This window comes from Gastrolobium bilobum, unplaced genomic scaffold (assembly GCF_033153095.1).
Source record: "Gastrolobium bilobum isolate Gb01-03AN ecotype WA unplaced genomic scaffold, APGP_CSIRO_Gbil_v1 utg8133, whole genome shotgun sequence".
NCBI classification, from domain to species: domain Eukaryota; kingdom Viridiplantae; phylum Streptophyta; class Magnoliopsida; order Fabales; family Fabaceae; genus Gastrolobium; species Gastrolobium bilobum.
This window is the reverse complement of record NW_026899276.1, coordinates 68,080-79,933: the sequence shown is the minus strand read 5'-3', so window position 1 is coordinate 79,933 and position 11,854 is coordinate 68,080. Positions and strand designations below refer to the sequence as shown.

Genomic DNA, 11,854 nt, shown 5'->3' with positions numbered 1-11,854 from the left:
GTGACGGATGGAAGGCGGAGTACTTCCTGGACATCAGCGGGGGAAAATGATACTTGTTTTCCCCTCACTGTAACCACATCAGGTGCTTCCTCTTCGGGCAGCCTCCTCGTCTGGTATAGGAATTCCCCCACCCAGTTCAAGTTTAACTCACGGTCATCAGTGGCGAAAAGCAACCACCGAAGTTTGTCCAGTGATTCCTTCACAAATGAAGGCAGAACCACTTTGTCCTGATGTAGAGAAATGTTCCTTTCTGGGTACAGAATGATGGTGGGTTCAGTGAGCTCTGGTTCTTCGCCGCGGTTGGCTACAAGGGTCACTTTAAATGAAAGCTTAGTCATTTTGTTCAGAAAGGGAGTTAGGGCACAAATGCAGGAGGGATAAAAGGGTTATGAGTTGAATGGAAGTAGTAGAACTTGAAGAAATCAAAGACCGAGTTTAAATAGACTGTGGGGGGGGGGGGATGAAAGGTTTCTGGGACATGGAGGTTAAAGAGAGGAGGTTGAAGAGGTAGTGGAATGGGGACGATACATAACGAGTGGTCAGCAGTGGGTGACCAGTTACTGATGGGATGAGTGTGAGAAGATGGAACGGTTTAGGTCAAGACGTGGGAGAGAGGGAAAAGGAAAGGGTGCAGTTGTCTTAATGGTTGAGGAGACAGTTGCTTTTTCTGCGCGCGTTTCCAAGAATTGCAATGAATGCAAATTGGATATGACTGCGTATCTTTTTAAGTGACTCAGCAGGGACAGGTGTCCCAGTCACTCTTATCTCCTCACGCAGGGAACATTCCCTTTGTCTTTTCCTAACTAATAAATAAATAACTAACTGAAATAAATAATAAGAAAATATGCAATAGTGAGTACTAAATAAGGAAAAGGGGACGTACTAACCTGTCACCTATTATTTAATAAATCTAAATGACCATATAACAAAACATATAATTATATCTATATATATATTTTATTTATTTATTTTTATTTTGGGATTGTTTGGTCAGGGACCACCCCAAAACTACATTCTTGGAACGGAACGTACTTTATTTGGACTTTTTGGAGAGGAACATCAGACGTTCCCTCCTTTTGGGAGCTGAGTGGTTATGGATAACCACCCCAAAACTTTGCTCTTTGTCAGAGAGCAAATGTATCTACTGGGTTGCCTCCCAGTCAGCGCTTAGTTTAATGTCTTTAGCTAGACATGGTACTTACCTCTCATGGTGTTTCAGAAATGGTTAAAGGGACCTCAGTGTCCCCTGGTAGTGATCCTGGTGTTCTGGTTTGAAGGTTGGCAGCAATCTGCCCCAGATGGGACTCAATGTTCCTGACCACTGCATCATTCCTGGTGACATATTCCTTGACATAATTTTCCAGGGTGTTGATGCGTTGGTCATCTCTGTGGAACAGAACGTAGTTGTTTCTTCTTTGTTCAAATGTTCCACTGTTGCTACCTTGCTGATACTGCTGCTGATTGTTGTTGAATGGTCTCTGGTTAATGGGTGGCCTCCATTGGGTGTTGTGGTTCTGATCCTTAATTATAGTTCCTCCAGGGCTTGAATGTGTATTTCGTCCTGCTTGTTGATTGTCTCTGGTGAAGTTCTTATTGCCAAAATTTTCTGCATAACACACCAATGCAAGTGGATGGGTAGTCTGTTGAGTCATGAAGGTCACCACAGGCTGAGCATGGTTCTGTTTCAGTTGTTGTGAGTTGTAAGAGTTCCATCCTTGGTGCTTCTTGGTCGGCTTTCAGGTTCTTCACTTCATTCATGAGTGATGCCAGCTGGGCTTCCATGGCAGTTTGTTTATCTAGTTCTAGCATGCCTGGCTTCCTCACTGGGCTCACTCTGTCTATTGGCCATTGGAGACATCTTTCAGCAGTCCCTTCTATGATTTCATATCTTGATTCAAGTGTTCCTGTAAAAAAATATCCTCCTGCAGCAAAATCTAAGTGAGACTGACAAGTATGATCAAGTCCTTTATAGAAAGATTGTAACACTCCCCAACTCTCTACCCCATGGTTTGGATATTTTCTTATGATGTCCTTGTATCTCTCCCATGCTTCATAGAGATTTTCTCCATAAAACATTCTGAAGTTAGAGATTTCTGCTCTAACATCTGCTTGTCAAGACATTGGAAGAAACCTCTCTATGAACTTGTTAGAGAGTTCTTCCTATGTGTGGATTGATCCAGGGGTGAGAGTTTTCATCCATGTTTTAGCTTTTAAGCCTAAGGAGTGAGGGAACAACCTCATTCTCATGCTCTCTTCTGTTACACCCTCAGCTTTAAAATTTTCACAGATATCTTGGAATGTGGTGAGGTGTGTGTAAGGATCTTCTGCAGGGAGTCCATTGAAGACCCCTGCTTCCCTAATCATGTGAAACATGATAGATTTTAGTTCAAAATTGGGTGCTACATGAGGGAGGATTACTCCCATGTCTGGTCTGCTCCTGAAAGGAGCAGCCAAAGTTCTGAAGTTCTGTTCAGGGGGAACCTCTTCATTGTTATTATTGTTATCAACCATGTTTTCAGGAAATCTTTCTCTGAGGTTCCTGCTTCTCCTATGGAGTGTACGTTCTGGTTCAGGATCACAGAGAAACTCAGGTACTTCAATGGAGTGGTTAGAGTCTGTTTCAAACTCTTCACTCATAAACCAATAACACAGGGTATATAGATATGCACAACAGATTCAGTGATAAAGAGAAAAATAAAAATAAAAGTAAAGTCAGATATACAGTATATGTGTTAGAAAACAATGATAAGAACAACAATTAGTGTTTCTATCCCCGGCAACGGCGCCAAAAACTTGTTGGGTGGTTTGCTGATGGTGGAAAATATAAGTTATGATAGGGGACGCTCCTCTGTTCTTGCAGAACACAGATTCGTCCCTTAGTTCCAACCCAAGTGCGCAAGTGCACGCATCAAGTAATAAAGGGAGTATTAGTGCCCAAATTATCGTTCCCACGAGGATAGAGTGTTAATTATTGTTTTATCACTGCTTATAAAGAGTGAAAATGAGAAGAAAAGTTAGTAAATGAACTGTCTGGTCAAACGTTCCCTACTGTCTTGACAACGTTCCTCAAGAACAGTAGGTTCAACCTGATGGCAAACAGTTGCTCGCTGCATTATGTATGTGATCCTTCCTGTTTAGAAGAAGGTGAGATAACAATCATTGGAGTTTTTATAAGAACTAAAATAAAATAAAACTACCAAAACAGAAATAACTATAATCAAGAGACAACAGGGTGGTGGTTAAAACAGTTTAACAGAAGGAACAGATTCACTGCTTCACTCTTAAAGGGGTTGTTTTCTCTGCTCAAGACTTAGCACCATTTGGCTTTGTCCCAATTTCTTTGCCTGCCAACTCTGATTCCTCAGCTCATGGTCTAGATGGCTCACAAGTTTCCATATTCCTCCGGCTCCCTTGACTCTAACAGGTACTTAGTTCAGAACCTTAAAATGGACGAGTTGGCCCCTTATTCCTAAGGTGACCAGTAGCATTTTTGCCATGACATCTACCTTCCCCCAATGGCTAAGCTGTATGAAATCCCTTCCTTATGGAAGTTCCTTTCCCAGTATGTACCTAATTTGCATTGGCGCACAATGAATATAGCTTACTTAGCCAAAGAAATACAAAAAGCTTCGGTCAAGAGTTTTGAAAACAGTTCTTTAAGAGTTTCGCAGTTTACCCGTTCCACAGATAGTTCAGCTCATGGCTGATAGTTTAAACATAATTATTCTCAATTGAGATCACACAGACCCGAGATTCAGTCAAGAGATAATGATTGGAATGAAGAGAAAAACACTTATATTAATTTAAAAGACAGTTTACAAAAAGAAACATAAAATGGAGAAAGATGGGTATTTGATCGTGAGGAGTCTTGATGGTTGTTTACAGAGAAGGGAAGAGGGGTTGTCACTTAATTACAGTTACAACTAAAAATTAAACTAAGTTACTAACTACTACTACTACTAGGTGATCTTCTTCCTTCTGGACTTTAATCCCTCCAGAATCCGATGATGTTTTTGTATGAGGGTGGTCCTATTTATAGATGGAAGGAGAGTGGCAAGCTTGTAAATCCTTTGGAACAAGTTGCTTGAATGAGGGGACGGGTCGGTCGTACCAGAGTATGGAAGCTGCGCAAATTGCTGGATGGAACAAGGTTTGGTGATGATTAGACGTAGTTTGCAGGTCTTCCCATGTTTTGCTTCTGTTTTCAGCCAATGAGAACTCTTGATTCCCTGCTCTTCACGTTTCCAGCTGCTCAGTTGGTGCACCGCCTTGCTTTTTAGAAGTCTTTAACTCTACGTTACCTGCAATGTGTACAGAAGCATTAAATGAATGGAGCAGGTGCATTAAATGTGTCTCAGTCCGTTCCCCTTTTAATATATTTTAAAGGGATACGTTACCATCTGTTCCCCCACTGTGTTTTTGTCACAAATGTGTAAAACAAGTGATTTTCATGTTGAAGTTGCTCATCAGATGAGGGAACATATGGTATTTTTCCATCGAAATGGGCTTAGATGGGAACGAATTTATGTCTCATCAAACACCATAATCATATTAAACATGTTCATAAAAAAAATCCACATGCAAAGAATTAATCTTTAACAAAAAGACCTTTTGACCGTGAGAAAATTAATTTCACAAACAAAGTACCATCACCCGCCGATGGTAAAGCGACCAGACTTTGATACCACTTGAAAGTAAAATGGCCTTGAAGGTCGTAGCATGTGAGAGGGAAAAACAATATTTTTCATATGCAGAATTACACATGCAATCAAGAATCATGTTTTATGGCATGTGATGTGTACCACCCTCCCTTGTATGCATCCAAGAGAGTTTGTTTGCTAAGCGGAATTAGAGTTCTTTCGACATATTTTAATTACTGAAAAATAATTTTAATGTTGCTAATGAAAACTTATACTTGAAATCAAGTTCCTCACACAAATCAGAGTACGCTTTCAAAATTTCTTCAGTTGCTGAAAATATTATTTTCCTGACAGGCCTTGTTGTCTTTAAAAATTCGTATAAAATCAAGTTTTCAAAATTCGTTTGTAACTTTTTTGTAATAAAAAACTAGGCATGTGGGGCTTCGTGTGCATATTAAATAATAACAAATCAGAGGTCGTTTGCCCCTCGAAACAAACTCGCAAAGTGCTCGCAAGGCTGTTTGAAAATCAGCACTTTAGTTAAAACGTCAGCATTTCTTTTAAACATTTCCAGGATTTGTTTCCAAAATAATTGCTAATAATAAGTCTTAAAACAGCAATAAAATCACAATCCAACAATAATCTAAACTTCTCAATTTAATACAGTTATCCATCAGATAAACAGCAACAACAAAGTCCAAACAGCAGCACATAACAGCAAATATCCATATAATCAAGTCTTCATATGCTCTTCCGTCCTCCTGCCATTTTGTAAAAATAGCAGCCCCAAAAGGGTGAGAAAAATCCCAGTAGTGTGGCAACAAAACCAGTAATGCAACAGTACTAACCAAATACATAATTACAAAACAGTCACATCATCAGTTCAAATCCGTCAAGTACTAACCATTTTCATAGTGCGTATATAACGCCATAAGTGTACGTTCATAGCACTACTGTGCACGTAACACTAACAGATACAGTGGATAATCCTGGGTGGCTCCAATAGAAGGATTCCATCTGTAACCTATGCGGACGGAAGCCAAGTGTCCCCTGCCCTTGTACCGAGGTATGCCTATATGATGCGTGCTCAATCGTATGCATATTTATATAAATATTCTAGTCCATGTGCAGCATGAAATTTGTGCATGTATGCCATGATATGCTTCACACACAAAAGAAACAAATGCATTATGAGGTGTATATGCATGACTATATAATAATAAAGATACATATATCTCTTGGATTCCAATATCAGAATGATGTATAACAATTATTCTCCTCAACAGAATATCCAGCATATTATATCCATGAACAGAATACGAATATCGTATACAGAATCCAGATCCAAAACATGAGAGCAACGTTCACAATTCATGTATTAGCTAGCAGTCACAAGAGGTAATACCGCCAGACACTTACCTCGTGTCTAATCAATAATCAACAGCACCAAAATTCAGCTCACTCAATAAGAGTTACTTGCACCTAAACACATGCAGTACAAGTCAAAATTTTATTCATAGATCCCTATTATTCATAAGCCAATTCCATGCCTCCTAATGTTCTTGTATTTTACTCAGATTAACATGTATTTTATACCAACCAAATTCTTGACTTCATACTAATTTCATGATTGATTAACAATTAATTTTTATGCTCCTAATCCTAGTACCTTAACCGATTCATTGAGCTACTATTATCATTTACATCTCGGCCCTTGGTGTATTAATTTCGCAAGGTCTCATACATGTATAGGTTCGGCTTTTAGCTTAACCACATGACCAGAATTGTGTTTACATAATTCTTTCTACTGAAGGCTAGCCATTAAGAGTCTTCCTACATATACACCAACTAATTTTCTGATTTCACTCTACTTAAATAATTTGTCAACACACTTAAAATCCACAATTTCAATAGCATGCAGAATTGGTTTTTGCCCCTTAACAGTATGCATCAGATTCTGATTTCAATTAATTATTATCTACTTGTTAACAACAATAAAATTTATACCTCCATTATCATACAGAACCGGTTACGAGAACCACTCCCTAAGAACACAGAATTTTAATTAAATAAAACCACTTACATGACTTAAATTAAATCAATAATACTTTAGTGTGAGATTTAACCAATTTTAAACATGTGCCATTCTACTAGTTTTCTGTCTAAAGGCTATGTTCAAGGCTGTTTATTTACTTAACCTCTTCTACTAAACAAATGGTGTGCTAAGACTTATAAATGTGTTGCATTCTACATCTAGTACATGAAAACTTAATTACTTGATTAATCACCGGCAGTCCAACAATCGAAAGGAGGGTATTAGATATTAGGTATAAGGGTAGATTGGTATTTTAATGATATTCTAGATCTCTCTTTTATGTTATGCTCTTCTATATAAGAGCTCACTCATTGTACAAATTTATTCACCACAATTAATGAAATCAATATTTTCTCTTTACTCCCTTTTACCTTCTAATATGGTATCAGAGGATTTTTATCCTCCATGAATGGAGCTTCCGCTGCGATCATATTTTTTTTTAGTTTTCTCTTCATCGATTTTTTTGAGTCTTTTATTTTTCCAGATCTGTGCTTCCTTTGCTTCTGTATCTTTTCTCTCCTTTTCTTCCAGATCTCCTTTGCATCTGAACCTTTTCCCCTTCCTTCCTTCTTCTGGTTCACTCTTTTGAATTTTCCGATTCCTTTCTTTTCTTTTTCTTACTTAATTGCTGCTACAGTTAAGCTAGTCTTTTATTATTCCTTCCATTGGTATATTCTCATCCAACCCCACAAACATTCCAACGACCCAAATCTAAAGGACCGTCGTGCGATAAATCATCTTTTATTATTACTTCCATTGGACCATTGTGCTACAGTTAAGATATTCCCCTTTATTTCTGGTCGGTCACCGTTGAATCTCCGGCCGGTCACACCCAGTTTTCAGATCTGCGTTTATGTCTTCTTCCGGCCATGTCCTTCTCTTTTTCGGCTGCGTCTTCTTCTGTTCCGGTAATCATCTCCGACCGTGTCTCCTTCTCCGGCCACATCATCCAACTCTCTGACCGTTGTTCCAGATCGTTCATGTTTCAAATCTGTGTTTTTCTTCTCCGGTCTTTTATTTTCTGATCTGCGTTTTTTTTTTGTCTTGCCATTTTTTCTTCTTCTTAGTTATCGTCCACCTTTGTTGGGTCTCTGATATATTCTTATTTTCAGATCTATCTTCTTGTTCTCTTTCACTTCTCATTTTGCAGGTCCATGAAGATCCTTGGAGCTCATGGATTTAACTGCAATGCATCATTATAATTTTTTATTTTCTTATTTTGATTTTTTTTATTTTTCTGATGTACTGTTTATGGCTTGTATTTCGCCACTTAGATTTTATTCCCACATATATTTGTGGTGTTATTCCAGTCTGATTTGACTTGTATTTGGTTTATTTCTGCCATTGTTTTGGCTTTATTTTGGCTTCTTATTCAGGGGGAGCATTGATCATGTTGCTGAATTTCATTTCAGAACAGTTGATTTTGGCCGATGTCCATCCCGGCAGTTCATATTAGGTTGCTGATGTCCATCCCAGCCCTTCCTTCCTTTGCTGATGTCCATCCCAGCACATTATAGCTGATGTTCATTCCAGCACTGTTTCTTTACTATGCTCATGTTATTTGGTTATTATGTTTTCTTTATTTTTCTTGTTCAAGATGGAAGTTCTCTTTGTTCACTCTCCATCTTGAGGGGGAGTATTAGATATTAGGTATAAGGGTAGTTTGGTATTTTAATGATATTCTAGATCTCTCTTTTCTGTTATGCTCTTCTATATAAGAGCTCACTCATTGTACAAATTTATTCACCACAATTAATGAAATCAATATTTTCTCTTTACTCTCTTTTACCTTCTAATAGAGGGTCCTCTATTTTTTACCCATTTCACAAAACTACTTGTAACTAATTGCAAGTACCACACCCATGAATATACACGGCTGGACCAAAAATAATGAGGGCAACCGAACACAATTACATTCTTCTAGGGTACATGTATTGGTCGAATAGCAGGGGATAAAGAACAATCTTGAGAGTTCACTTACTTTTTTCCTTGTATCGACGCCTAAGACCACAATTGACCGAGAAGCAGCCCATGCTCTTCCTAGGCTCCATGATTAGCGTTTGGGATAACATGAAAAGGGAAGAAGCTAGATTAAGATCAGAACATATGCATGCAATGGAAAAAGAACCCGATCAGAATGGCCTCAAAAGGTGTTGAACAAGGAAAGGAGCAAATACCTCACCTCCTTAAAGGAGGGCCTTTAGCCGAACAAGAGAATGAGTATGGTTGTGAGGCTAGTGTGCAGTCCCCTTGGCTGCTGCATTCAGCCGACCAACGAGTGAACGAGATGAAAGATGGCATGTTGGTCCTTCTCAAGAGAGCGTCACAGTTTTGTGAGGAATTCATAGGCTCGGTTTTCTGTTCTAAATGTACAGAAAAGACTCAGACTTGTTGTTCACAACAGTGGGCATAAATAGAGGGGAATTGATGCAAGCCTTCGGTTGGATGGGTGGCTATGCAAAGGGAAAGAAGGTATGCTTCACGAGTTATGGTGCTTGCCTTTGGGAGGCTCACAACTTTGGAAACAGGTGGAAGAATAGAACACGAAATTCTTTGCTTCTCCTCTAGGTGTCTACGGCGATGAAGGGGAACAAAGGTGGTTGTGTGTTATTCTTCCCCTATGGTGCTTGAAGGACACATGTGTAGGAATTGTTTTTCTTTTACACATTGAACGGCGAATTCTTAGAAGAATGAGAGAAGCTTGGTCGAAAACATAGAGGGTGAAAACCAGGTGTCCCATGAGAGTGTAGGTGGCGGACATGCATAGGTTTAGAGATTTTTGGTTGGCACTTGGCTAACTTGCATAGGCTGATTGGGTACTACAAAGATCAAAATTCTCCTTCTATCCTAAACGCACCAATGATGGAGGGATAAGGTGTTTAGGTGTCATCAAATATTTCCTCTTGGCTAAAGTTTAATACTATCCAAACTTCATTAGGTGATTAAGGATAGGGTCTAATGAATTAAAGGCTGCCTTAAATCCTCCAAGAGGACCCTTGGGCCGTGGCCCTTAATGGAAAAAAGGGTTCAAAATTAAGTGCCCTAAAGGCCCACCTTTTGTAACACCCTCTCTTGTATGCATCCAAGAGAGTCGTTTGCTAATCGTTATTAGAGTTGCGGAAACAGATATAACTTTTTCTTTGAAAATCCTTGAGAAATTGTAGCGGAAAGCTGAATCTAAGGGAGATTTTGACGAAAAGAACTTAAAATGTGTTGCTGATAAAAATGGTGAGAATTTAAGAAAAACCGTACTCCTTTTAAATATTGATATAAAATCGAGCTTTCAAAATATTTTTGTACGGTTTCCGAAATCTGAAAGTAGACGCTCGGTGCACCCCAGGGAGAAGTGCTAGGTCTTATGAATTCCTTTGCCAACAGTTCTTCTATTTGCTTCTTTAACTCTCGGAGTTCCAAAGGTGCCATACGGTATGGAGCAATGGAAATAGGTCCTACTCCGGGGATAAGTTCAATGGAAAATTCTATCTCCCGCTGAGGGGGGTAATCGAGGAATGTCATCAGGAAACACTTCCTCGAATTCGTTCACCACTGGTACATTTTGAATTGGCTTTTCAGCCGAGGTCTCAGCCTCGATCGACAAGAGATAACCTGCAGCTCCCCGAAGGAGCTCTTTACGAGTTTGCAATAAAGAGATAGTAGCAAAAGGCAGAAAATTACCGTCTCTTGGAGGAACAATGATCTTCCCTGCTTGACAGTCCAAGGTGATCCTGTTCTCTGCCAACCAGTCCATACCGATAATCACTTCGAAATTGAAAATCGGTAGAACCACTAAGTTAATTGTATAAACGCTTCCCTCATACATCAAAAGAACGCCTCTGCAAATTTCTGAGGCTGTGCACGATCCTCCAGTGGGGGTACTGATGTGTAACTCATAGGGTAATGGGGTTGGGGTGATCCCTATCCTCATAGCTATATGGTTTGCCATAAACGAACCAGATGCTCCAGAATCAAAAATAGCAGAAATAGGACAACCATTAAGAATTATGTTACCTCGAATCAAATTGGGATACTTCTGAGCTTCATTAGCATCAAGGGTGAATACCCGAGCCTGAGCAGGTTGCTGATTAGCATTATTTTGACAATTATAAGCGAAATGTCCTGGCTGACCGCATCTGTAACAGGTGTTGCTTCCACGTAAACAGACTCCAACATGATTTTTCCCACAAACGGCACAAGCATTGGAACCCTGACGTCCTGTTGATGACTGACCAGGAGCATTATTCCTCTTGAAACTCCCAGCCCGAGCCTGCATCTGCGGACCCTTTCCTTTGTTCATTCCGGTGATCTTCTTAAAGAATCTGCCCACTCTGCTTCCTCCCTGCTGTTGCACCGGTTGTCTGTTCAAATTTCTTGCTTCAGTGATAATGTCCTCCGCCTGCCGACTCTGATTAATGATCTCTGGCAGAGTACGAACAGCCGTGGTCAGCATGAGCTTTCTGATCTCCGGGTGCAGTCCGCTTTCAAATTTTTCCACCTGTCATTCCTCATCATAGATGTTTCGGTCGAAATTTGCATACTCCATCAGCTGAGCAAACTTTGCGATGTATTCATTGATAGACATATTCCCTTGCCTCAAAGACAGCAACTCGGTGTGCTTCATTCTTCTCATTGCTTTTGGAAAGTATTTATCCAGAAATACCCGTATGAATACGGCCCAAGTCAAGTCAGTGTTCTGAGCTCGCAGCAGAGCTCTAGCGCCAGTCCACCATGTTAATGCTCCTCCGGTTAGCTGGTAGGAGGCATAATCCGGTTTCTGAGCTTCTGGACATCCCATTCGCTCAAAAATATGCTCCATCATCTGCAGCCACTTTGCTGCGGCTTCGGGATTGTCACCACCTTCAAATACAGGTGGTTGGAAATTACGGAAATCCTTCAGCCTTTGTCTGGCAATTTGTTCTGCATTGTCTTGCAGTGGGGGTTGGTTCGGGTGCTGTTGTTGGTAGTCCCTCCACTCTTGGCTCATATTTTGCACAAAAGTGGCCAACCCACCGATCGTGGTAATTAACTCGTCAGGCGCATTTCCCGTTCTTCCCTGAGTGGAACCACGAGTACCTGCCATGTCTCTGCACTCACAATATCAGGAAATGAGCTGATCAGACTC

At 40.0% G+C, this 11,854-nt stretch overlaps 1 protein-coding gene and 1 non-coding gene across 2 annotated transcripts; one reads left to right on the top strand and one right to left on the bottom strand.

Moving 5' to 3' along the window:
• Positions 1–1,999: 1,999 nt before the first annotated feature.
• On the top strand, positions 2,000–2,106 carry LOC133289132 (small nucleolar RNA R71). Its single transcript, XR_009748451.1, has one exon. It is a non-coding gene; the product is annotated as a small nucleolar RNA R71 (small nucleolar RNA).
• Positions 2,107–10,201: 8,095 nt separating this feature from the next.
• Positions 10,202–11,182, bottom strand: LOC133289130 (uncharacterized). Its single transcript, XM_061487000.1, has one exon. It carries the CDS (start codon positions 11,180–11,182, stop codon positions 10,202–10,204), a length of 981 nt encoding a protein of 326 aa, XP_061342984.1.
• Between the last annotated feature and the right edge of the window lie 672 nt (positions 11,183–11,854).